Source organism: Schistocerca serialis, chromosome 2 (assembly GCF_023864345.2).
Source record: "Schistocerca serialis cubense isolate TAMUIC-IGC-003099 chromosome 2, iqSchSeri2.2, whole genome shotgun sequence".
NCBI lineage: Eukaryota > Metazoa > Arthropoda > Insecta > Orthoptera > Acrididae > Schistocerca > Schistocerca serialis.
Window position 1 is genome coordinate 1,024,573,402 of NC_064639.1, and position 27,545 is coordinate 1,024,600,946.

The following is a 27,545-nucleotide window of genomic DNA, read 5'->3' on the forward strand; positions in this document are numbered from 1 at the left end:
AGGCGTCGAAAGGCCCTCCGGAACCGAGCGACCACGGTGTCATCCTCAACCGATAGACGTCACTGAATGTGCATGTAGAAAGGCATGTGATCAGCACACCGTTCTCCTGGCCGTTGTCAGTTTTCGTGACCGAAGCCGCTACTTGTCAGTCAGGTAGCTGCTCAGTTGGCCGCACAAGCGTTGAGTGTGCCGACTTACCAACAATGTTTGGCACACTCGGACGGTCGCCCGTCCAAGCGCTAATCAAGCCCAACTGCGCTTACTTTCGGTGATCTGACATGGAATGGTGTTACTACCAGAACAATTGGACGAGAATTTGATACAGTCTACCAGTCCGCGATTCAGATATGTCTGTAAACCAACTGTTTTTTGGAGATACGTCGATGACACTTTCACAGTGTAGCCCCACGGAGAAGAAAAATTATTGGAGTTTTTTCATCATTTTAACTCCATCTATGAGAATATTCGATTTGGTATAGAGAAAGATAGCTGCCGTACATTCCTGGATGTTTTGGTTAAACGGAAGAGTGACGGCACTGTGGGACATTCTGTCTATCGCAAGCCCACTCACACTGATTTGTATTTGCATTCTTCAAGTTGCCATCATCCATCCCAGACCATGAGTGTACTTAAAACCCTTGTACACAGGGCTCACACAGTATCGGATGCAGAGAATTTGCCTAAGGAACTGGGACATTTGAGGACGGTGTTCAGAGACAATGGGTACTCGACTCGGCAAATTAACAGGGCCTTCTCAACTAGAGCCTGGAACCGGGAAGTGGATAAAGAGGAGGACGCGAGAGCCAAGTCCCTAACTTTTCTTCCATTTGAGGCAAATATCTCCTTCAAGATAGCAAGTATTCTTAATCATTTTACTGTGAAAGCGGTTTTTCGTCCGCCTTCTAAGATTTCGGTTTTGCTGGGATCGGTGAAGGGTGATTTGTTACTGCGGAAGGCGGGAATTTACAAAATACCGTGTCAGTGTGGTATGGCCTATATAGGACAGACAACGCGTACAGTGGAAGAGCGTTGTACAGAACATCAACGTTGCACTCGCCTACTGCAACCCAATAAGTTGCAGTTGCGGAACATTGTATTTCTAACGGACATTCAATGGAGTACGACCAAACTTCGATTTTGGCCACTGCAACAACTTTTTGGGACTCCATTATCAAAGAATCAGTTGAAATACGCACTACGGGAAATCTAATGAACCGTGACAGTGGTTACCAGTTGAATAACGCATGGAATCCCGTCGTCTCCGAAATTTGGTCTAGACGAAGACGCTAGAAGACTTCGATAGCTGCGGCCAGCGAGAATACCGACGGCAGCTGAGTACTGCAGTTCCACCAGCGAGGGCGCTGCCGCTGGGCGGTGTGGCCCTTCTGTCTCCGCAATTGCAACGCATGCGCGGCAGTACTATCAGCGCACTACATAAGCTGGAGCGGAGAACGTCTTCGACAGGCGATCATTGTAGGCAAAACCACCCCTTCCTTCCGCCTCCTTGATTTCTATCTCACCGTCTATGGCCGTCCTATCGCCCTCACTCCCACCCTTAAGTACCTTGGCGTCACCCTCGACCGTCGCCTCTCCTGGACTCCCCATCTCCAGACAATCCAAGCCAAGGCACGTTCCCGACTCCGTCTCCTCAAGCTCCTTTCCGGCCGCACGTGGGGTCTGGACTCCTCCACAATCCTCCACACCTATAAATCCCTCATCCGCCCTATCCTTTGTTACGCCCATCCAGCCTGGATCTCCGCCCCCCCCTACCTTCTATAAATCCCTCCAAATCCTTGAACGCCATGCTCTCCGCCTTGCCTATCGCATCCGTCTCCCCTCCCCCACGCGGATCCTGTATGATCTCATCCCCTTCCCCCACCTCCTCCTTTTCCTTGAAAGGATACGTATCCTGTACACCTCACGTAAACTTGATCCTCCTCACCCGCTCGTTTCCCCGCTCCTCTCCCACCCCCGCCCGCTGCCGCGCCTGTATTCGCACGTCCCACCCGGTCTCCATCTCTCCACCCTCCATACCCTCTCCCAAGGTGGCTTCCGCCAGCTCCCTCTCCCTGATGATGTCCTCGTCCCCTCCATCTACCCCTCCTATCAACTTTGACCCTTCCCCACCCCCCACTTCCCGTGTCCTTTCCTTTCGGCACCCTCCCTCCCTTCTCTTCTCTTCCCTTCTTTTTCCATCTCCCTGTCCCCTCCCTTCCCCCTCTTCCCCCGGGCTTCCTCTCCCCCTTCCTCCCTCCCCCATATCTCCCCTGCCCGTGGCATCTCTGCTCTCCCCTCTCGCTCTCCCACTCCCCTTCCTCCTCCTCCTCTCTTGGCAGGTCCCCGGACTCGCACACGTATAGTGAACATTCGCGCGCCGGAGATCGTCGCCTTTTGTGCTTCGTGTGTGTGACGTCATATAGTGTTTTTCGTGTCCGCCGTCCCACTCCTACGTTCACTTGTGCCGTCGGACTCACCAGTGTTTTGTGCGCCGTGCCGACGTGTTTTCAGTGTTGTTATCGTCACATGTGAACGACTCCGTGTTTTTTTATGTCTCTGTGACCTCTCTCTTTTGCCCGTCACTTTGTTCATTGTCATTCACCATGTTTTATACTCTTGTAAAACGCTACGGCTGAAGAGCGGCGTAGTGTGCCGCTGCCAGCCTACCTGAATTGTACAGGTTTTAAAATAACAATAAAGTAAAAAAAAAAAAAAAACGTCTTCGTCAGTTCTCGTTCGGCTCACCTGAAGATGGCTGGCAGTTGTCCAGCCGAAATATCGTGCAATGAAGTTTACGACGACCGGCTGCAAGACCGACATCTTTTTGAACAAGATATATACAGTTGCGCTTAGTTTTCCGGCGTGTTTTTATAATGAGAACAATTCTCTTAGAAACATTTGAAAATATGGCTTACTGGTAGTATTCAGATGTGTCGCGCTGTGCCTAAGAAGTGAAGTGGACTAGTAATATCTCACTCAACCATCTAGTAAGTGTCTGTACTCTTTGTGTATGTTTCATCAGTCAAGATGAGGCATCTGACTGAGGCATAACGTGTTCGTTCAGTGACATTACTGCAGCAAGGTTGGACTATTTCTGCAGTGTCTACATAACTTAATGTGGCTTCATCTGTTGTTGGGAGGATTTTGAAATGATTTCGTAAAATTCGTACACCCACAGGAAAATCGGAACAAGTGAGAAAATGGAACACAACAGCCAGAGACGACTGATATGTGGTTAATTGTTCTCTCCGCTGGTGTACTGAAACTTCCCAGGCCGTAAAAATCATCTGAGAGGAGTAACTGGTTGCAGTGTCAGTGAGCAAACAGTACGTGACGGACTCCGAGAGGCTGGTTTAAGGCAAAGAAGACCTCACTACGTCCCTCGATTAACTGCTATGCATATGAGAGAACGACTTCGATTTGCCGAGGAACATAAACATTGACGTCTGCGTCACAGGCGCAGGCGCAGCAGAGATTCCCGCTTTCGTCTACACGGTACTATGGACATATAAGTGTATATCGTCGTTCTAGTGAACGCTATAATAAGATAGCTGTCCAGGAAATGGACAGATTTGGCTGCGGCTCAGTCATAGTATGGGGTGGCATTACAGTTGATAGCCGATCGGACAACCAGATATTCAGAGGCTGACTTAATGCTCAGAGAGATTGTAGTGAGTCATATTAAGCCCACTACAGCTGTAATGGGTGTCACGTATATCTTGTAAGACAATGCGAGAACGCATTCAGCAGCAGCCATCATGGGAACGTTACAGGACATCGCGATTCAAATATTAAACTGTCCTGTTCTGAGTCCTGAAGCCAGTCCTGTTAAGAATTTGGGGGATATGCTTGACAAATAAGTTCGGGGCCGTCCTGTCGCACCTCAAACTCTTGAACAACTTACAAAGGCCATTACTGAGGAGTGGGAAAAAACTTCACAAGAAAACGATCGCAGACTTGTCAGCAACATGCCTCGAAGATGTGAGGCAGTCACAGGGGCACATGGAGTACCTATCAGGTATAAAAATGTTTCTTTTTCTACCTTATGTGACTTAAGTAAAGAAGTTTCCGCTTAGATTTACGACATAGTGTTGAATTTCTTCTCATGGCACCAACATGCGTGGTAAGAAAAGGACTGGATGTGTACATTTCTGTTAAATAAAGATTTCATTTTTCAGAACAAAAGTTTATTTCATTGCAAACACCTGTGAAAAAATAATGCAGGTGCTTAAAATGTCGTCCCTCTAATTTTTCTGAGCAGTGTATAACACCGTACAAGATAAGAGAGTGAATGTAAGCAAAGTGGACAAGCATTCGCGATTCAGTGTCAGAGACCGTGGAGATCATTCTTATAGTGAAGATACTAGCATTCCGTTTCTGTACAAGATCTGTAACGTTATACCTCAAAGGAAGCCTTCCATCTACCCTCAGTCCTAGGAATTCAAAATAGTCAACTGCAATGACTATTTGACAACCCTCGGACTACTGACTACCGTATTAGGTGTATCATTTATGTTACGTTCCACATCTTTCACGATAACCCTTGTGTCAACTGTAAGGGGAAAAATGTTTCGTCATCTCTCATGTTTAGTAGAAGATCATTCAAATACATCGAGAAAATGTACCCGGAACAGAACCCTGTGAAATCCCACCCTCTTTAGAAGACCCCAGTCACATACCTCTCCATACTTCCTCTCAGTGGACGACAACGCGCTGCTTTCTATTTTCCAGGTATGAGGCCAATCATTGTTGAGCTCTTTCCCTAATCGCATAATGTTCCAACTAATGCAAAAGCATTGTGTGGTCCACACATTCAAATGCCTCTGTTAAATCAATGAAAGTACCTACTGCGTTCTATCAATCGTTTAGGCCTGCTAGTGCCTCGCAGACGAAAGAACTGCATTTTCTGTGGTTTCTCCTTTCTTGAATCCAAACTGCGAGACGGACAACAAATAATGTGTATTGAGTTATGCCATCACTTTCCTATTCACTTCTTTTTCAAAAATGTTTGAAAACACTGTCTACATCATCTTTGCAGCTCTTGTTTCTGTCTATCAGAAAACCGACCAACCTAAAAGACAAATTGAACAGGTCCCAGAGTGGAGAAATAATACTCGTGTATAGCGCAATGAGCTTCATAATACTGCTGTATGTATTTCATGGTACAATAAGCAACCTCGGAAAAAAATTACTTCATTTGGAAACACGACGTCGAGTTTGATCCGATGACGGCATATGCCACTTGGGGGAGAGTGGATGTACTAATAATGGTCTACCCATTAATACGGAATCTCACAGCCTGAAGGCTCAGTGTGGTGCAAACGTGTGTAGCAAGCAGACCAACCAAGTCATAGAGACGCACCCGTGCTTCCTACAGCCAACCGAGCGAGTTTGAAAAGGATCAAACTCTGGACTTCCGACTGGCGGAATAGTTCTTTCGAAGAATTGCCACATAAACTGGATGTGCTGCGCCAACTGTGAAACGATGACACTGGTACAGGTGGTAACGTGAACATTCTCACACCCGGACGAGGTTCTGGACGCTCATGCAGCAGAGACGTCGGCCAGGATCGTCGTACTGTAAGGGCAGCAGTGGCAGATCGTATGGCTACGATAGCACAGAAAGTGAGGGCTTGTGAGTCCTGACTTGTCAACACGAACTGTTGTGAACTGGCTGTTAGCAGTGAGACTACGGGCACGCACACCTCCAGCCCGTCTTCCATTCACGCCACAGTATCGACGTTCGCCGTTCGACTGGTGCCGTCAGAGGATCATTTTGGAGATGGAACAGCGCACCCTGATCTTCAGCTATGCAAGCAGATTCTGCCTGCACTCAAGTGATGGTCGTCAGCGCGTACGACGTAGACCTGATGAGTGCTGTTTCGTAGAGTGCATTCGTCCAAGACAAATTGGCCCCTCTCCAGGCCGTATGGTCTGAGGTCTCGCTGCCCTGAGAGAGGACGTTAAGCATCGCTCGGTACGTGCAGTATGTTGTCAGACACTTTTTTTGTCATTCGTGCAACAGGAAAGTGATGTGCTGTTCTAGCAGGAGAATGTGCCCGTGGAACTAAATGTGCTGTGCAAGACATGTAGCAACTTCCTTGGTCAGCACGGTATCTGGACTTATCTTCAATCGGGCACATGTGGGACTGGACGAAAGTGACGCTTCTGACTCGTCAACAAGTAACTCTTACAGAACTACGTGAAAAGGTCGAGTAGGGGTGGCATAACATATCCTAGGACAGTATTCGTCATCTGTACGATGGACAGGATGCCACGTCAGCGCCTGTACTGCCACCTGTGGACGCCACACCACATACTAATTGAGTCGGTACCTGATGCCTCAGAACCACTTGTGCTGTTGATCTGTCAATGTAATCATTTCATGTGCTCCATATGCACCGTTACAACAATAAGTCTAGAGTGAAGTAGGAACCTCTAAAAGGGTGTACTAACATTTTTCCGGCATTTTATAACTTTTAAATTTCACTTCGTAATCCCGCTTGAAATTCTATCGTACCTGTGGAAGTAATTTCTCTTTACTGATGCAATAACTGAATCAGTTTCCTCTTTGCTTGTTTCCTGTAGCTGCATACTATATAGTTGGCTCAAAACAGCAGATTTCAAACAGTATCAATAAAATTTTGTTTGGACTTGCTGACCTTTGATAAGAAACGGTTATTGAATATTTTGCACAACTCTGGTGAATCTCTAACAGGTTCATTCTCACATGAAAGCAATTTAATTTGGTGAGCACGTATATTCTGCCGTGTTACCTCTTTTACATTTGACCATTTAGTCTTAACTTTGGTCTGAGAGCCTTCCATTCTCTCGGTGTAAACCATCGTTTTAGACTCTTTGATGAGGTTTCTCAGCACCTTGTAGCACTTTCTTTAGTGAAATTGTGTTACAGGCGTCTAAATGTCCTTCCTATTATGGAACTAAACCAAACTCCGTCCGAACAGGCCTTGAACACCCAGCGGTACCGAACGACCGCCCGGTTATCCTCACTCCACAGGCGTCACTTGATGCGGATATGGAGGGGCATGTGGTCAAATGGTTCAAAAAGCTCTGAGCACTATGGGACTCAACTTCTGAGGTCATTAGTCCCCTATAACTTAGAACTAGTTAAACCTAACTAACCTAAGGACATCACAACATCCATGCCCGAGGCAGGGTTCGAACCTGCGGCCGTAGCGGTCGCGCTGTTCCAGACTGAAGCGCCTAGAACCACTCGGCCACAATGGCCATCGGCATGTGGTCAGCACACCTACCTCCCTCCCGGCCATTGTCAGTTTTCGTGACCGGAGCCACTACCGTCCCATCAAGTAGCTCCTTAATTGGAGCCGGCCGGAGTGGCCGAGCGGCTCTAGGCGCTACAGTCTGGAACCGCGCGACCGCGACGGTCGCAGGTTCGAATCCTGCCTCGGGCATGGATGTGTGTGATGTTCTTAGGTTAGTTAGATTTAAGTAGTTCTAAGTTCTAGGGGACGATGACCTCAGAAGTTAAGTCCCATAGTGCTGAGAGCCATTTGAACCAATTGGACGCACAAGGGCGGAGTGCACCCCACTTTCCAACAGCGTTCGGTAGACCAGACTGTCACCCATCCAGTTGATAGCCAATCCCAACAGCGCTTAACTTCGGTGATCTAACGGGAACAAGTGTACCATTGCGGCAAGGCCGTTGGCTCCTATGATGAAATAGCTCCCGTTTTCTCCTACAAGATGTTCTAATACAGTTAGTTATCCAATTCTGTCACTCATTAGTACTGTGTATCTACCCGCAATTTTTAATTGGAAAAAGCTGTCAACGAAAGTGATTAAGTTTTGAAGAACTGTATTTAATTTGTTGTTCAAGTTGTCTATATTGTAGACTTCTTGCCAAGTTTGTTCTTCGACAATAGCTTTAAACGTCTATATACCACTGAAGTCAAATCTTCAAATATGTTGTTTACTACTTCGGGTTATGACTCCACCTCGATTCCTTTAACCATTAGCATGAATGTATCATGATTTGACAGGCCACTACCAACTTCTCGCAAATGGTGCGCATCAAGTAGAAATCAATCTAGGAAAATGATGATATTACTGTTTCCCTGAACTCTTGTTGAAAAGTGGAGATCTGGACAACGTGCAGCCCATGGCAACAGTCGAACGCTCCCAGTATCGAGGTAGATCAGGATATCAGGGCACCATACATTCTGACATAATCTTGTTGAAAGATAACGTATGGAAACGTCGAATATAGAGACAGCCACTGACAATAACACATCAGGAATTGGGCGCACAAGGGTGGAGTGCACCCCACTTGCCAACAGCGTTCGGTAGACCACACTGTCACCCATCCAATTGCTAGCCAATCCCAACAGCGCTTAACCTCGGTGATCTGCCGGGAACCAGTGTTACCATTGCGGCTAGGCGTTGACTCCTATGATGAAATAGCCCCCGTTTTCTCCTACAAAATATTGTAATACAGTTAGTTATCCAAATCTGTCACTCATTAGTACCGTGTATCTACCTGCAATTTTTTAATTGCAAAAAACTGTCAACGATATCAGGGCACCATACAGTCTGACGTAATCTTGTTGAAAGATAACGTATGGAAACATCGAACATAGGGCACAGCCACTGACATTAACACATCAGAAATGTAACATTCTCTGTTCGAATCAGCAGCTGTTCGACCCAGAGGTGACCCTGCCGCGTATCCTTGTCGTCCTAAGCTATCACGCCAGGCGCTAGGCCCACAGAAGTAACGTTAGCCTTTCCCGGAGCGCCCAGACACGGAAATCTCCATTATGATTCTGTATTCAGAACCTATATTTGTGTGAAAATACCACGTGGACCAGCACTGTTGCTGAGCGCACCACAGTTGGCCCGTCTCTATCCGTTGCTGTGTCAACGAAAGCTGCAACAATAGTCACCCTGCTGACGGTCCATGGTGCTCCAGTCATGGTCGCTCTGCCCCTGTGTATATTTGTCCTATTGCAAGTAAGGCCATATCCTGTCTACAGGCATATGACGTGGCTGTACCATCTGGCATGGTCGAGGCAACAATATCTATTGTGTCCTTTCGGGCGGGCTGGTTGCGTGGGGTCTGTGAGATTCCGCATAGTGTACGGCCCTCCTGAACACACAAGTATTCTGCTCAGCATTAAAGTCTGATGTTAGTTCCGCCACAGCTCGCCGCCTGTCCTGTTTTATCAGTCTTCCCTGCCTACGACGTCCAACATCTGTAATCAGTGGCAGCCGCTCAACCCCACGACGTCTGGATGTAGGATCAACACAATCTGCCCACGGTCAAATTCAGGTAGATCGCACACCTTCCCGATTCTACTCACAGACATCACGTCCAGCGATACTATGAACCTTGAGTGTAATTCCTCGTCAGGTGATGCTGCTTTCGCTTGGACGGGTTTATCACGATAGTAGGTAGTTGGTCCTAATGTTCAAGCTGATCAGTGTAAGTCCTACTGTCAGTGGCGAATATGACATCCTTTAAAAAATTCCATATGAGTGTGAACCTCGACCATGAGAAATTAAACAATGTTACATGCTATTTGTGAATGCGAAACCTGCTGCGTAATCTTTCCTTATAATCACAATGTAAATAGCGTTAATATTACCTACTTCACTGATCGAGGTGGCGCAGTGGTTAGCACAATGGACTCGCATTGCGGAGGACGACGCTTCAAACCCGCTCTGGTCATTCTGATTTAGGTTTTCTGTGATTTCTCTAAATAGCTTCAGGAAAATGCCAGGATGGTTCCTTTAAAAGGGCTTGGCCGACTTTTTCCCCATCCTTCCCTAATACCGATGAGACCGATGACCTCACTGTTCAGACCCATCCCCCATATCAACCAACCAACTACCTACTCTGTGTCTTCTTCGTCTTTCTCCTTTTGGTGTTCAACCCTGAGGTCGGTTTGCAGCAAAGCGCCCTTCCTGCCTTCTGTCTGCCTTCCTTTTCATTTCCACGTATATGTTACACCCAACGTCATTCATGATCAGTTGCATGTATGAAATCCTTCGTTGCCCCCGCCGATCCCTTCCCTCAGTAGCTCCTTCTGCTACTGTTCCAATGATGTTATTGTGTCGTAGGATGTGCCCAATAAGTTTGTCACTTCTTGTTTGGATGTTCCTTCACAGGCATCTGGTTTACTGTACTCCTCTAAGCACCTCTTCATTAGTTACTTTGTCTCTCCAGTTGATCTCCGTCATCCTTCTATAGCACCACACCTCCAGGGCCTCTAGCCGTCTTCTCTCTTCTCTCCCCAGTCCAAGTTTCACATCTATATAGAGCCACACTCCAAACGAAAGCTTTCATGATACGTTCGTTCCCTCATTTTCAGACTGATGTTCTTGCTGGTGAGTAAGTTCCTCCTCCGATTAAATGCAATTTTGGCCTTTGGTATTCTGCTCGCAATTTCTTTCCGGCTTCTGTCATCCCTTGTGATTTTGCTTCCCAGGTAAGTAAATTCTTGTATTACTTCCAGCTCCTCTCTTCCAATTCTCATTTTCGTAGGTTCATATTCTGCTCCTGTACTGCATTCCATCACTTTAGTCTTTTTCTTGTTTATTCTCATTCCATACTGATTGCATAGAATCCTTTCCATTACTCTTAGCACTTCCTCTAGATCTTCTCTTGTCTCCGTGACTATAACAATATCATCTGCATAATGTAGCATGTCTATCTTCTGCCCATTAATTTTGATCACCATCTCAGTAGTTTCTCGAACTTTGTCTACAGCTTCCTAGATGTAAACATTGAATTAAGAGGAGAGAGAGCACATCCTTGTCTTATCCCTTTTCTAATACTTGCTTCTTGTTTCTGGTGACAGTTCCTAATCACTGCCACCTCATTCTTATAGAAACTGAGTATCAAGCGGATGTCTTTGTACTTCATTCCACATTTCCTCAGCACTCTGAACGTCTCTTGCCAGATAACATTATCAAATGCCTTTCCCAGGTCTACAAAGGTAATATAAATGGGTTTATTTTTCTGTAATTGCGTTTCGATAAGGAGTCTCAGTTCCAGCATCGCTTCTCTTGTTCCCAGTCCCCTTCTGAAACCAAACTGATCTTCACTCAGCGTATCCTGCACCTTCTCTTCAATTCTCTTCAAAATTATTTTTATGAGAATTTTTGATGTATGTGATATTAGGCTTAAAGTTCGGTACTGTTCACCTTTTGTAGCTGCTGCCTTCTTTGGTATAGGAACAGTGATGCATTTCTGGAAGTCTGTCGGTATCCCTCTTGTGTTATAGATGGACCTAATAAGTTTAAGCAGCATTGTTTTCATGCTGTCACCAGCATTCTTTATTAGTTCTGCAGGGATGTCATCAATAACTGTTGCTTTGTTGTCCCGTAGATCCTTTAGAGCTTAGTCAAATTCTTCTTGCAGAATGTTATCTTCGTCTACTTGTTCTTCTCTTCCTATTACTTCCTCTGAAAGAGGTGTTCAGGCAAACAACTCCTCTAAGTATTCTTTCCATCTGTCTTCACCAAACAGCATTTTCCCCTCTTTATTTTCTATTGTGCATGAGAGTGTTTGTTAAAAAATTTATTTTCTCTTCTTTAGGCTAAATCAGTTGTTCCGTTTTGCATATTTTCTTCCACTTCCCTGCACATTTCCTCAAGAAAATTTTCTTTTGCTTTCCTAGCTTCTCTATTGACTAAATTCCTTAGTCTTCTGTATTCAGCTTTTCCTTGTTCGTCAGTTGCATCTTTGTGTAATCTCCTGTTTCCTATAAGTACAATAATATCTGCTGCAATCCATTTCCTCTTGTTTTTGGTTTTAGTTTTTCCATCTATCTTTTCTGCTGCTTTTTATATACCAGATTTAATTTGATCCCAGTCTCCATTTACTCCACCATTTTGAAAATTTTTAGCTGAGTTGTGTATGTCGTGAGCATAGCGCACTACCAAGTCCCTCAGTTTCCAGTTTTTCTAGTTCACACTTAAGTTTTACTGGCTTCTTCTTCAAACATTTGAATCTGAGCGAACTTTTCATCAGGACCAGGTTATGGTCACTGCCTGTGTCTGCAGATGGATAGCTCCTGCTTTCTTTTACCGGTTCCTAAAACGTGCTTTCACTAGAATGTAATCAATCTGTTGTCTCCTCAGGTCTCCAGGGGCTTTCCATGTGTATCATCTTCGTTTGTGACGTTGGAAAAGTGTGTTTGCAACAACTAATTGGTGCCTCGAGCAGAACCTGATGAGTCGATCTCCTCTTTTATTTCTTCTTCCAAGTCCATATTTGCCAACAATTCCTTCCTCCGGTTCTTTACCCACAATCGCATTCCAGTCTCCTATGGCAATCAGGTTTTCATCTCCCTTAACATTTCTCATCGCATTACTTATTTCTTCTTATATTTCGTCAACGACTGCATCTTCTTCTTTGGATGTTGGCACGTATATTTGTATTATCACAGTGTCCTTTGGTTTAGTTTCAAGTTTGACTAGTATTATTCGAGAGCTATACTGCATATATCCCTTGACACGTGAGCCATAGTTTTTCCTCAAAATTGTTCCAACTTCTCCCGTTTCTGGTCTATCTCGGTCAGTTCCGGTGTGAATTACTCTGTATTCTTCAGACCAGAAATCACCTGATTGGGGCCGTCTCATCTCAGATACGCCTTGGATATCGATTTCCAGTCGTTCCATTTCAAGTTTTAGATTTTCTAGTTTGCTATACTGAAGCAGTGTTCTCACATTTCAAGTTGCTATGTTAAAATTGGGATTCATTTCCTTCACCTTGTCTGGATCTTATACAGTCCCCACTCGGATATCCGATTGGGGGACTATTTTATCTCCGGAAAATTTTACGGAAGATACTGGCATGGTTTTTTGCTGATGCTTGCGATAAACGTAGGTCTTTAATGTGGTGGCTTCCAGTTGCCTTCCACATCCTATGCCGTTGCCCATCAGCTGGTCCTTCTGCTTTTGGAAATGGTTTCTGATTTCCAAGGCAAAAGGGTGCCCTGCCCAGCAAATGTTGGGGTTATGACTTATCCCGGTCATCCCTCGGTCTCTGTCTACGTTATACATCACATGAAGTGACGTTGCCCACTCTCTACGGCGTGGAGGTGTAGATCAGGAGTTTCCCTTCATCGTGTCAGCTACTTTATGTAGCTGTGCTGAAATGCTAATGATTTTTGTAGCCAGCCCGAGCCATTTGGACTTGTGCTGCATGCCGCCTTCGTTGTGTTACAATTTTAACGGCCAGTAGTGTACATTAAAGAGTCCTACATACTGTACATGATAAATATACATGGGTGATCCAAAAGTTTCGATACAATTTCTCGATTCATGTTTACTAACCCCCTCAATGACTTCATGACTGCAGATCCACCTGAAAACTGGGCAAACAGCATACTTTTCGGGGAACAGGGGTACCAAAGCCTGCAGACGAGCTGTGAGTGATGCAATGAACTCATCCTAGTGGCATTGTCTCTAATGAAGTCGAGGTCAGCGGGAACTTTTAAGCTTTTCTTCCTTCTTTGACACAGTCATTGCTGTGGTGTCACCGCCAGACACCACACTTGCTACGTGGTAGGCTTTAAATCGGCCGCGGTCCGTAGTATACGTCGGACCCGCGTGTCGCCACTATCAGTGATTGCAGACCGAGCGCCGCCACACGGCGGGTCTAGAGACTTCCTAGCACTCGCCCCAGTTGTACAGCCGACTTTGCTAGCGATGGTTCACTGACAAAATACGCTCTCATTTGCCGAGACGATAGTTAGCACAGCCTTCAGCTACGTCATTTGCTACTACCTAGCAAGGCGCCATTACCAGTTACTATTGATGCTGTAAAACATGTACCGTCAAGAGCGATGTTCACCATTTATGGATTAAAGTTAAGTATTCCACAGCTACGTCCTTTTTTGCTAGTCACATTTCCTTGACCTGTTCCAGACCTCACGCCAGCCTGCGTGAGCTAAAACACGTGCCTTTCGGCTTCCACTCATAGTGGGTTGGCTCTCTTGCCAATCCACAACAATTGCTGTCAGGAAGAAAGCGTAGCAACTTACCTTTCTGCGTGTCCGATACCTTCCCGTTGCACTCCATATCGTAAGTGCTGAAACAATTGAAATTACAGTTTAAATTTTCCTTTCTTCACTAGTTTCACACTTACTACATCTATAGTGCAATTACTGTTCAATACATCTTAAATATCTGTTTCAAGTTCTCAGAACGTATTTTAGCACATACTGACTTTCCTTATACATTAGTTTAATAAATACGACTTGATTCGAAAGTTAATGTAGTAGGTACATTTAAACAGTAAGAGAAGCGACTAGGTACCATGAAAATTACAATTGTGTTAGGGATTCCAATGACCCTGACGCACAGAATTTTTCCACGTAGTCACCTTTTCTATGAAATTTTGATACAGCTAACAAGCATTTTCTAACAGTCTACGAATATTTCTGCCATCTGGGATTCCAATTGGCTGTCAATAGTAGGAACTCCCGAATAATGACAGCGGTCTCAAATGCGAGTTATCGCTATCAGATGGTTTATCATAAACTTACCGTTGGAAGTTCGGTATTTTGTCACTCAGTTCGGGCAGCAGTATACGGATACAAAATTATCTGAACAAAGATCAATTCTTGATTTCGGCAATCATTATTGGCACGTTCCTGTTTGGAATAGCCTCAGTGCTCACGTAATCCGTCTACAGTGGTTATTAACTATACATGCTGTGGTGTATCGAGAGGTTGTAACAATGGAAAATTGTACTGAAATGCAGGAGGATCTGCAGCGAATTGACACATTGTGCAGGGAATGGCAATTGAATCTCAATGTAGACGAGTGTAATGTGCTGCGAATACATAGAAAGATAGATCCCTTATCATTTAGCTACAAAATAGCAGGTCAGCAACTGGAAGCAGTTAATTCCATAAATTGTCTGGGAGTACGCATTAGGAGTGATTTAAAATGGAATGATCATATAAAGTTGATCGTCGGTAAAGCAGATGCCAGACTGAGAATCATTGGGAGAATCCTAAGGAAATGCAGTCCGAAAACAAAGGAAGTAGGTTACAGTACGCTTGTTCGCCCACAGCTTGAATACTGCTCAGCAGTGTGGGATCCGTACCAGATAGGGTTGATAGAAGAGGTAGAGAAGATCCAACGGAGAGCAGCGCGCTTCGTTACAGGATCATTTAGTAATCGCGAAAGCGCTACGGAGATGATAGATAAACTCCAGTGGAAGACTCTGCGGGAGAGACGCTCAGTAGCTCGGTACGGGCTTTTGTTAAAGTTTCGAGAACATACCTTCACCGAAGAGTCAAGCAGTATATTGCTCCCTCCTACGTATATCTCGCGAAGAGACCATGAGGATAAAATCAGAGAGATTAGAGCCCACACAGAAGCATACCGACAATTCTTCTTTCCACGAACAATACGAGACTGGAATAGAAGGGAGAACCGATAGAGGTACTCAGGGTACCCTCCGCCACACACCGTCAGGTGGCTTGCGGAGTATGGATGTAGATGTAGATGTAGATGCAAAGCATTCGTCTCCGTAAAGTAATTGGCAAACAACAGTTCTCATAAGTAATTAGAGAACGTCATAGCTCTCTGACAATAGCAGTTATTAAATACTTATTACAACTGGTTTTAGTACCCAGACCATCATCAAGTATCCTCTGTCATGGGTGACGACACATAAAACGTACTTCATATTTAGTATATTTCATATGAATTATATTTCATGTTTATTATGTTTACAGTTAAATATGACATGCATTTCATGTGCCCTCTCCCTGCCGTGCGGGATTAGCCGAGCGGTCTAAGGCGCTGCAGTCGTGGACTGTGCGGCTGATCCCGGCGGAGGTTCCAGTCCTCCCTCGGGCATGGGTGTGTTTGTTTGTCATTAGGATAATTTAGGTTAAGTAGTGTGTAAGCTTAGGGACTGATGACCTTAGCAGTTAAGTCCCATAAGATTTCACACACATTTCGCCCTCTCCCTCGGTGTATAGGATACCTGATGAAGGTCTAGGAGTGAGATCACTGGTGTTAACTAAGTATTCATCACCAGCTCTTGCCAGTGAACTATGACGTTTTTTAAATACAAAGGACGTTCAAAAAATTTTGCACAGTCGTCTCTAATTTTTTTATTTTTTGCAGGAGGAGAATGAAAATTTTTGTGAACTTGGAAAATTTAGCTATAAGTTGGTATACAAAAGTATTTTCTTTTATTTGTAGGTGAGCCATAATGAACCGTGAAGTAAATGTCAGGATGCGACAACGGTCGGTAATGGAGTTCCCCTTCAAGACCGGCGATGACTCTGCCATATCGATTCACAGGAAGTTGCTCCCTGTTTATGGAGAGGACACAGTGGATCGCAGCAGTATCCAGCGGTGGTTGCAGAGGTTTAAAGGAGGTCATGTCTCTCTGCTGGACAATCCACGATGCGGTAGACCATCGACGGCAGTGAGTGATGTGAATAAGGAGACCATTGATCAAATCTTCCAAAATGACAGATGTGTGACGACACGATAGCATGCTGAAATGACTCGTTTGTCGTTGGGAAGTGTGGTATCACTGGTACAGTCACTAGGGTACAGTAAGGTCTGTGCACGTTGGGTGCCTGGGTTGTTGACAAGGGAAATGAAAACGATGAGGGTCTCATGAAGAACTTTACTGAAGAGTGGAAACAGTGTTTTGACAGCGTCATTACCCATGATGAAACATGATTGTTTTTGTCCGAACCTGAGAGCAAAACCCAATCCATGGAGTGGCGTCATCTGGGTTCCCCTCGGAAGAAGAAACCAAGACTTTCACTAACAGCAGGCCGAAAGGTGATGGCCTCTTTCTTCTGGGATCAGTGTGGTGTCATTTCCATTGACTTTTTGAAATCTCCACAATTAACCGGGACAGTTACTGTTTGTCATTGGATAAGCTGCGACGTACCATCAAGACCCACAGACTACAAGGGTCAGCTCATCAGACTACACCATGAGAATGCCAAACCCCATACGGCCCTTATGACGCAGGAGAAAGTCAGGAAAATGGGTTGATAAATTGTTCCTCATCCTCCCTATAGTCCCAACTTGGCTCCGTCTGATTTTTACCTCTTTGGTCGTCTGAAGGCCCACCTGCATGGTAAAACATTTGATAGTGAGAAAGACCTTATTTCCTGTGTCAAGCGATGGTGTAAATTTCAATCCCCAGAATTTTACCAAAGTGCATTTACATCATGGAAATAACGTTGGACTTCATGCGTCACAGCTGATGGAGGCTACATTGAGTAGGCTCAATGTATAGTTAAATGTTCCAAGTAAGTTCACAAAAAATTTCATTCTCCTCCTGCAAAAAATAAAAAAATTAGTGACGACTGTACAAAATTTTTCGAACGCCCTTTGTATCTGTCATAATTACCACTGCACGTCGTCCGCACAGATTGCAATGGATATCATGTCAGTAACAGTGCTACCTTTGAAACATTATTTCCGATTGAAAGCTACAGCATCACTCATATAACTTGTGTGATGTGTTGTGCCTGTTATGCTTACCACACTCGTCAAAACACAGTGAGTACCGTAGTGGATTTAAATACGTTTAATATCGAAATCCGCACTACACGCCGCCAGAAACATTACGAGCCCAGTGTATTAATACATCAACAATATCTGTGAACAAGGTCTGAAAAATTTCGCTCGACATTATCCGCACCCCGTATTATTGCTATCTGCGTCTGTAACCAGTTATCTTACATTTCTGCAATGAATCCGATACCGTTCTGGATTTAAGATGATGTTGGAACGTGTTTTGCTATTCCCCACAATGAGAGGAAATAATTTCTAACAGTTCAACTGCTCAGAAATTCATTTCTTTTTTCACTTCTTTTCATCCGTCTACCTCGTTGAATGTTTCCTTGCCTCCTCTTTCACAGCAACTGAGCCTATTATTCCAGTATCCTATATCAATCAATCACTTCTATCCTCGCTCCCTTTGCTCTTGGCAATTTTTTTATTCCTGAAATCCACTTCTGCTACTGTATAAACACAGCCCATATTCCACAAAACAGTTATAATTGGTTTTATTAAGCACATTCAAAAACTATCAAAATCCTGTTTCTGACTCCATAACGTGCTATCTGTTATTATTACCAGTACCATTATTATTATAATTGCTGTTATTCGTTACCTTCTTCACATTTGTATATTATTGATAATGATAACGGTTTAAACAAAAAAACTATGAGTATATTAACTATATTCTTTGAGAACTCGACGAATTATTCTGCAGGTGCTCGGACCAACTGCCTTTTGTGGTTTCCAAGCAAAAGATGCAATCATTGGTCCAGTAGATTATTCGGTTTACTGTGTATCAAGCCTGTCTCTGACGTCACCACAAGACTTACGTATACCAGTTTCTTCCCACATAGTATCTACTTGAGTTCCCCGGTCGCAAGATCTCGTCATCTTCTCACTGTAGGTCATGTGTGTTGGCAACAGAAACTCTTATTAGGAAGCTACCTGATCACCTTTACTGGTCATATTATGTCAGATCCACTGTATCTGATTGTTTTATCAGTAAATATACTGAGCTGCAATACACCTTTAAATTGTCAGTTTCTACACTGGTGAAAGAATGGTACCTTTATTTTATTAATGAGGAACCTTTTCCGTTAACTGATACTGCAAGTCCAAATTTCGGTGATTATTTTAGCGACGTCGTCGTGTCTCTGGATGCCGCGTTAATAATTCGTGACATAATTCACTTTTAATACTCGCACTTCTTTCAGCTACAATCGATTCGTTATTCTTATCCTTAATCTAATTGCATTATATATTTATTTTCAGTTGTAAAATTTTTTCACTGTTTAGCTTCACTTGAACATAGCTTTGTGGTAGAAGGTAACATTCAACTGAAGAAGAAATTCAACCTGTCCTAGAGTCATCCTTTTCTTTCTCCAAAACTTATGAGTTCATGTGTCTGAAACAAATGAGGTTGGTTAGAGGTCCTCTAAAGGTTGATCTACGGTCCTCGCATTTTTCTGGGAACTCTTGAGGTCCTTCTACTCTTGAAATAACCGTATCATATATTTCAGGACCATTCAATTACCAGATCTTGTTCATTTGAAAAGCTAATTCCTCGTACTTCGTCAGTTCTCCAACTGTTTCTGATTTTCTACATACAGTTTTACATAATTTTCGTACAATAAGTTCGTGATATGGTTGTGGTTATTAGAGTTCATTTAGTAGCACAAAAGATTCAAGACCAAATTCACCGCCGGCCGGTGTGGCCGTGCGGGTCTAGGCGCTTCAGTCTGGAACCGCGTGGCCGCTACGGTCGCAGGTTCGAATCCTGCTTCGGGCATGGATGTGTGTGATGTCCTTAAGTTAGTTAGGTTTAAGTAGTTCTAAGTTCTAGGGGACTGATGACCACAGATGTTAAGTCCCATAGTGCTCAGAGCCATTTGAACCATTTTGAACCAAATTCACCACAGAAGTGAATATTGAGTCTACCGGAAATATTACCCTGTTAATGAAAGCAATTGCGTTAATCTCATCTTTGAGGTGCAGACTTGTCATGCATGTGTTGATCATTGTTTCCAAACAGTAGATGGAATTCCGACACATTCTGTGAGCATCAAAAGTCTGAATTAACCAATAAAGTCCAACTGAATGAAAAGCCTTGATTTAGTCAATGAAATAAATACGCAATTTTCATATCTTAATCTGTATCTGTTCGGTAATTAGTTGAGGTTTACAACTCAAAAACCCATGGTTTTCTTTTTTATTATAACTGTTATCACTTTCACTGAGTGTAGATTTTATTTTTTGAATACCTGTAAACAGTTTCGACACAACATGAAGACTTCTTATTGGGAAGTTATTGTATTATTGTTATTATTTTACTATCTTTACTTTTCACAACAGAAATTATATTGTGAAATACAGTCACATCAATTCTTTGTTCCTTCGAGCTTCCCAGACGGTGGGCATGGTGACTTAACAGTTATTATAATACTTTACGCAAGATACCGAACAGTACTGTATCTTGTATTTTATTGTCTTTACTACATCCTGGGATTGCAGGCAGAGCGCTCTTCGCATTATGTGATATTGATTCCAGAGCGCCAATGATGCCGGGATGATATTAGTTTTATCACTATTATTATTGTGTTCTTAAGAACATTATAAATAACGTCATGAATGTAATTCAGTCCGACCACTCCACAAACACTAATTTTAGTAGGATATGTGAAGGATTCCTAGTTATCTGTAACTGAGGCCCTCATGACCTTAAATTTATCAGGAAAAATCCAATGAAATTAAAAATGCTGCGCAGAGAACATAAAATACTAAAATGCCTACAACGATAAAACTGATAGTTCAGGTGTATCACAAACAACACAGTGTTTGACTTTTGTCCGTTCTGTTGACTCGAAACTCAACTGATACAATAGGTTACACTACCAAATTTACCTCCTGATTTTTGTGTTACGCATCTACAGCTACGTCTACTTATCCAGTACGCGAGATACCGTCCAGTGTCATGCAGAAATTGTATCTGCATCTCTACGCCGCAAGAAATATTCGGTGTGAGGCAAATGGTACATATTGTACAAGTATTTTATCCCCCGCTTTCCCATTCCATTCCCAAATTGCATGTGGGGCTGACGATAGTTATGGGTGTGAATTCTCATGAATACCAGGCGTGGAGAATGTCGGAATAAGTGTCACATTTCTTGTATGATGCTGGAACGTACCGTCTCAGAATATAAGTAGGGGAGGGCGTTGTACACTTTGCTGGCTTTTGGCTCTACCCAGCAGTGTAACAGAAGTTTAATAAGGTTTCTAGTTTAATTTGTAAACGATGTCAGTCACTGTCTGTGTGCTGCATTCTTTTTCTGAAATTACAAAAATTGCTCCGAAAAATTAAGGTTTTTCCGAATGAGAAAACTTGTTCGAAGGTACTACTGGGTCATGTACCTAGGAATAAATATTCTATTGAAATTTTAAATGTTGCAATACAGAAAACCTTGTCAGTTCCGTATTTAATATTATAACATGTTCACTATTACTTTACTACATACCTATATTCAATAAGAGAAATCACATTAAGTAGAAGTATTACCAAAAACCATTTATAACTCAAATATATTCTGAAATAGAAGCACAAATCTAATTTTTCAAGAAAGGTAAATCGTTAAGAAGTTAAAGAAACTCGTTTGATTTGCAAGCATCTCATTTTCTGTTGTTGAAGATCTTTCATTTCAAGTTACAAGATGGCGCACGACCGACGAAGCATGGCTTAACCTTCCGCACACTATATAATTAGTTTTAAGAAGATCTATAGTTTTGCTCAGTATAATATTCTGTAACTGAACACTAACAATATCTATGAAACAGCATCGGTATACTATACAGCACTTAAATGTATATATCTCAAAGAAGATGCACAAACCAAAACCTCGTGTCTCCCAGCAACAGAAACAGCAGAAAATTCTGGTAACTGTTTCTGTCGACCTCTGGCACTCATGTCATCATGTGATACGAAAACCGGTCGCTGGATTGAAGCAGGGACCAGGAAACAACATGTGTTCCGAGGTTCGATATGCTCAAGGTACAAGGCTCTCCCTAGTCCTTTGTGAAATGGACAACGCCTTGCCTGTAGCTGCTTGTAGTGAAGTTCGTTGTGGACTGTTTTGATGCCTCGCGCTGACCACATGATCTCACGAATAATTGGGCAGCCCTTGTTTTAACCTCCTCTGATATTTCCGTGAATCCTACTTGATAAGGATACTACAATAGCGAAATGTACTAAATTATCGATCTGACGAGAGTTCTAAGCGATATTCGTCATGGAAGAACAACACGTTCCCAGAGTTCTCGCCATGAGTCGGTCGTGTCTGGCTCACCCACAATTAACCCAGTTGGCTTGGTGTTCCACCATGTGTCAGTTAGATCTCCCACCCCCGGACACAACAACCATTTGTTCTGTCACCCCTCATCCCTCCATTCTTACGTCCTTTAAACCTACACAGCATTTACCGGTAACGGTCCTCGATCGACTTGCCGCAATGGTCATTATCATCGACAATGCCTTAACGCCAGCCACACCATGACTATCACGAGAGAGAACCCTTTATTCTAATATAACCCGAAATAAAGATTTTTAACTTCTTATTTTTATAAAAGCTGTAAGTGTTCATTATCATATCACTTGGTTAAAGAGTACCAATACTTGCCCCTTTGTGCCTTCACGTGAAGGGAATAAAATGATCAACAAACAAAAAAATTGATCAGAATAGGAAAAACTTGATAACGGCTCTATTACTAAATTTGTCATCCAGTTTACCTTCGGTGTTAACTCCTTTCTTTCTCTTTTCCTTCGTTGTTAGCGGAAGCTGAAACCGAAAAAATTTGGTTCCGCTTTTACCCTCGCCATTTTTCAGGTTGTAGGGACCCGCTTTCATATTTGCAAAACTTCACAGAAGTTGCCTTCAAATAATTATTACTATAGGGTTGCCTATTACACAATCACCGCAGTGTTTTTGTGAGTTCGTTTGTTTTCCGTGTACGTTGAGAAAACTATCTATCTTGTGAATAAATTTATTTTTGTACACTTTCTCCCTCGCGTGCGCGAGAGATAGAGAATCAGAGAAAATGTTTTAGATGTTCAACTGAGAGGTGTGTTGAGTGAGAGGGAAGAAGGGGTGCAGATGAGTGGGGCTTAGAAGTTGGCTGGTGGTGCAACAGTAGAAGAAATATGACAACTCTCCAAACGCTCCCACCCCCTCACCACCACAACCTTATCCTGTTCCTCAATCTCACCTCCTGTCAGTGTCTTCATCTGCTGCTCCCCTCCCCGACTCCCCCTGAGCTCTAACCGCCCCTCACCCCCTCCACACTCCTCACCCCCTCCACACCCTCTCCATTCATATCTCTGCTAAATATTTTAGCCACATTTTTTCTTACACTCGCATTCTGCCTCTCTCTTCCTCTCCCTCGCTCTCTCTCTCTCTCTCTCTCTCTCTCTCTGTCGCCCATTTATCTGTTCTCCTAGCTGTCTCCCTCTCTCACACTCGCTTTCTCTCGCTCTCTCTCTCTCTCTCTCTCTCTCTCTCTCTCTCTCTCTCTCTCTGAGACACAGGCACAGACACATACACGTGCAGCTGCTAGCGCACACACGAAGGCTCACACACACACACACAGACACACACACACACACACAAGAAACTGCAAGCAAAAAAACAGTAAACAGTAGTCACAGGCTGCAAGAAACACTCTGTTGAGTGCAAAACACGCGAAACTGCACAACTTTTGTGAAATCTTACAAAAATGATGCTCACATTGCACCAAGCATTATTTGTCTGCAGATCTTCCTCCATTTCACAGTATTTTTTTATGACGTGACGTCCAAGCATGCAGCTGTAGATCGCCGACATTTTCCTCTGACTGTCTGCAACATTAAACGCGAGGTTCAGCGTGGACTTGGATTGTAGCGAGCTTCGTTTCCTACACTTCGCCCAACATCCCCAAGCATATACATTTCTTCATGCGAGGAATTACTTCAAATGTCCTCAGTTCTAGGACGGCAGCTCCAGCTCCGGTCAGAAATTACAGCATCTCCAGCGACAGTAAAAACGCGTCTGGAGCGCGGCCAGTATGTGCGAGCGACCATAGTTCTACCGCCGTCGCTCCATGTGCGGGGCAGCCCTTTCCTGTCGCTTTGGCCCATTACGGCCGCGAATAAATTTAGTAATATTTCAGTCGTTTTCCGGCCTAACATATTGATTTTATCTGGCGCGCTGAGAATTCGGAACGCGCGGGGCTCTGCCGACAGCAGCGCTGCACAGATGGCAGCACGTGTTCTGGGCCGGAACACCGGCCGCCTCGGCGTGGAGGGAACTACCTACAGATGCCTGCTAAACATCGCCGTTTAGGTCCTGTGCTACAACCGCAGTAAAGAGACTGAAACAAGGTGGATGTTGTATATGTAGCCCTGAATGCCACTATTAATTAAGCCCAAGCATCCACAGTAGCAGAAAAGTTTCCCTACTACGGTCTCTTAAAGGTGGCTGATTTGCACACTTGCAAATAAACACTTATCTGACAGTGCAGTACTACAACAAAAATGTGGCGACACATTAAGAAATAAAAAATAAAATACATTGAGAGTATGTTACAAAATGGTACTTAACTGTAATAGTATTTGATGCTTGGTACTTGATGTCCTATACCTAATACAGTGATATCTAAAACAACTTCGCCGGCCGCGGTGGTCTAGCGGTTCAGGCGCTCAGTCCGGAACCGCGCGACTACTACGGTCGCACGTTCGAATCCTGCTTCGGGCATGGATGTGTGTGATGTCCTCAGGTTAGTTAGGTTTAAGTAGTTCTAAGTTCTATGGTACTGATGACCACAGATGTTAAGTCCCATAGTGCTCAGAGCCATTTGAACCATTTTGAATCTAAAACAACTTCGCTACATCCTGGCATTCCTTCACCCTGTCACTATAACTGAATATAATACTGCAGACACTCTGAGTTGGTTCAAGTTCTTCGTAAATAGCGACTGCTAAGTCGGAAGGCAGTCTTCACAGAACTATAGTGAGTGAGCTGCTTGCGCTAACTTGAACTGTCTGACGGCTGGTTCGTAACTAAGTCTGCAACACATGGGGTTTGGTGAGCCTCGACGAAGGACCTGCATGCCTGCCAGCAGAAGCCGGAAATGGAGAACTCCACAGTTGATAGCGCACCTTATGGCGGCTGTCCACACTATCAGTCTACATACAGTGTGTCCATAACTCAAGTTTCAGAACGCTGTAGAAAGAAAACCACTGTCAGAATGACGCCAAATCTGAACAACCTATTATTGATACAGGGGGAAAGTTGTAGAACAAAAAGCTATCGAAAATTTTACTAACAGTTGTTGGTGTAAGATCGGCTACTAATGACAGCTGAATCGCAGTACTTCTATGGTTTGAGTTGCTCACCATACATACTGGTCAAAGTGAATGACTGCACAAGTTTGGCAGTCAACAGTTGTTGCAATTTTAGTTAGGTAAGACCATCCACAACGGCAAGGTCGCACCCCATCGGATGGAAAAAATCAGTTTTTGCCAAAAACTGCATAAAAAGTTAAATGACCTCTGTTTCAAATTGTCGTGAGACTGGCGCAAGACATGTTCAATAGGCTGTTCGCCTCTCTCGTAGCGTTTACCAGTGACGATAGAGGTAACAGGACCCGCAGGACTCTTTTCCTCGACAAAATATGACCCTACGCTGAACGAAGACGTTAACCCGCACAACACAGTGACCTTTGCAGAAATGAGTGGTACCGGTTGATGCCCATGAGGATTTTCTGTTGCCATATTCTGCTATTCTGCAATTCTGCATATTGCCATGTCCTTGGAGATGGAAATGAGCTTCGTCTGTCCACTTCGGTGTGAGCAAGAAATTCCAAAGCGAACGTTCGTTTGATGGAAGCTCAGCGGGAAGGAACTCCTGAATATGAGTGACTTTGAATGGATAGCAATGCAGGATGTTTCGTAGGACTTCATGCACCATGCTGAGAGGCATGTCCAACGTTCGGGCAATTACCCGTGCACTGCACGTGTGCTCACCACTGTTCGAGCCTTCCTGCAGTGCTGTGGCCACACCTTCGACAGACGACGGATCAAATGCTTTCCTGCCTCTGACACACTGCACTTAAAAAAAACGTGTCTTTTAGAGTTTTTAAAACATTTTCTCCAGACCCTTGGCAGACATCGGACCAATGCGTTTTTTTCGTTCCCTTGAGTGTCCAGACCTTCCGAAGGGCAGCTGGCGAGTAGTCACCGTTCTCGTAAGAGTTTCATCAGCTGTGTGCAATCCTTCATGGAGACAATCCTGCTGGGCGTCTCGGATCAAACTGAGGAACAGTCGTGTGCTGCGCGACTGCTGGTGTGCACACAGACTCAGACGCTTACAGCGCCATCTATAGCTAAGATTTTCGTTTTTTCTATCATGACGTTTCCCCCGTGCGTCAATAACAAGCTGATCAAATTTGACGTTATTCTGAACAGTGATTCTCTTGGTAGAGCATTTTGAAACTTTAATTATGGACACCCTGTATATTACACGCTGAAGAAAGGGCCGCGAAAGAAGGATGAGTTCCGGGTTCTATCTGTGTGGTGGCGGCCTCTACGGTATTTTTTGTGTGCCTCTTGCGTGGTACAGAACGTTGGGTAAAGGCATTTATTCTTATTAAAATCTAACGATTTTTGTGTATTTTTAGCCGGCCTCGTGGCCGAGCGGTTCTAGGCGCTACAGTTTGAACCGCGCAACGGCTATGGTCGCAGGTTCAAATCCTGCTTCAGGCGTGGATGTGTGTGATGTCCTTAGGTTAGTTAGGTTTAAGTAGTTCTATGTTCTAGGGGACTGATGCCCTCAGAAGTTAAGTCCCATTGTGCTCAGAGCCATTTGAACCATTTTTTGGTGTATTTTTAAGGTAGTAGGAGGCCTGCTTCACTACGGACAACTGCTTCATCTTGTAACGGGAGATTCTCCTCTAAGATTACATTTTCTGAACAGTAGTTGTCGGTACCAGTGTTATTTTTCGAATTTTGGACAGGTTAATATTACCTAAGTTGCTAATTTTATACACAGTATGTTATATTATAAGCTAAAATTTACGAAAAGGAATTACTTTGTGAATTATTTAAGTTTCGATGTTATAACCGACAAGTACTAGTTCTGAATGTACAGTAAACTTTTTCTTAGAAACATTTGAAATTCCGAATTATTTGCACACTTAAAATTTCTAGTATTAATTACGCAATCCTGCACTGTTTACTATGTTTATTTCTGGATTCATCTATGAAATAACAATTCAAATTGATAATATAACGAAAACTAGTAGGAATTCATTTGTTAAGAAAAATTTTAAACCCTTTGGAATACTGTCGCAAGTTTGCCTCTGATGTGATCGGACGTATTTTTGTGTAATGGATGCGAGCACTGTAATTTCGTCTTTGTTAATGTGAAAAATCAAAATACCGTATGATACACTAAAATGTGAGAAAATAAGTGGAAAACCGCGCGGGATTAGCCGAGCGATCTAGGGCGCTGCAGTCATGGACTGTGCGGCTGGTCCCGGCGGAGGATCGAGTCCTCCCTCGGGCATGGGTGTGTGTGTTTGTCCTTAGGATAATTTAGGTTATTTAGTGTGTAAGCTTAGGGACTGTGATCTTAGCAGTTAAGTCCGATAAGATTTCACACAAAATAAGTGGAAAATATATTTACATAAAAAATTCTGCAACAACAATCTTCCAATTGATTTTGTTCGAACCAACCGAGGACCTGAGGTTAGATTTTCACCTTCAAGAATCAGACCTCAAGACAAGAAGAAATAGAGCCATCTCAACATGACAAACTAAGTAAACTTGAAAGATTATCGCTCCTCACAAATCTTCATAAAAGACTTTGCTTCTTAATTACTTGGACTGGGCATTGTTTAATGTGGACGATGGATGGAAAAAGGAAAAAGGAAGGAGGGGAGGGAGATTACAATCCGCAGACATTCTCAGGTTGTTTCAG

The 27,545-nt window shown here is 43.7% G+C and overlaps 1 protein-coding gene across 1 annotated transcript in view; it reads right to left on the bottom strand.

Annotated features, from left to right (window-relative positions):
* LOC126458433 (sialin-like) overlaps positions 1-27,545 on the bottom strand; it is a 477,095-nt gene that overhangs the window by 186,384 nt on the left and 263,166 nt on the right. Inside the window, exon 2 of the mRNA XM_050095488.1 lies at positions 14,031-14,077. Within this exon, the coding sequence (XP_049951445.1) occupies positions 14,031-14,077 (47 nt within the window). The remainder of the gene's footprint in view (positions 1-14,030; positions 14,078-27,545) is intronic.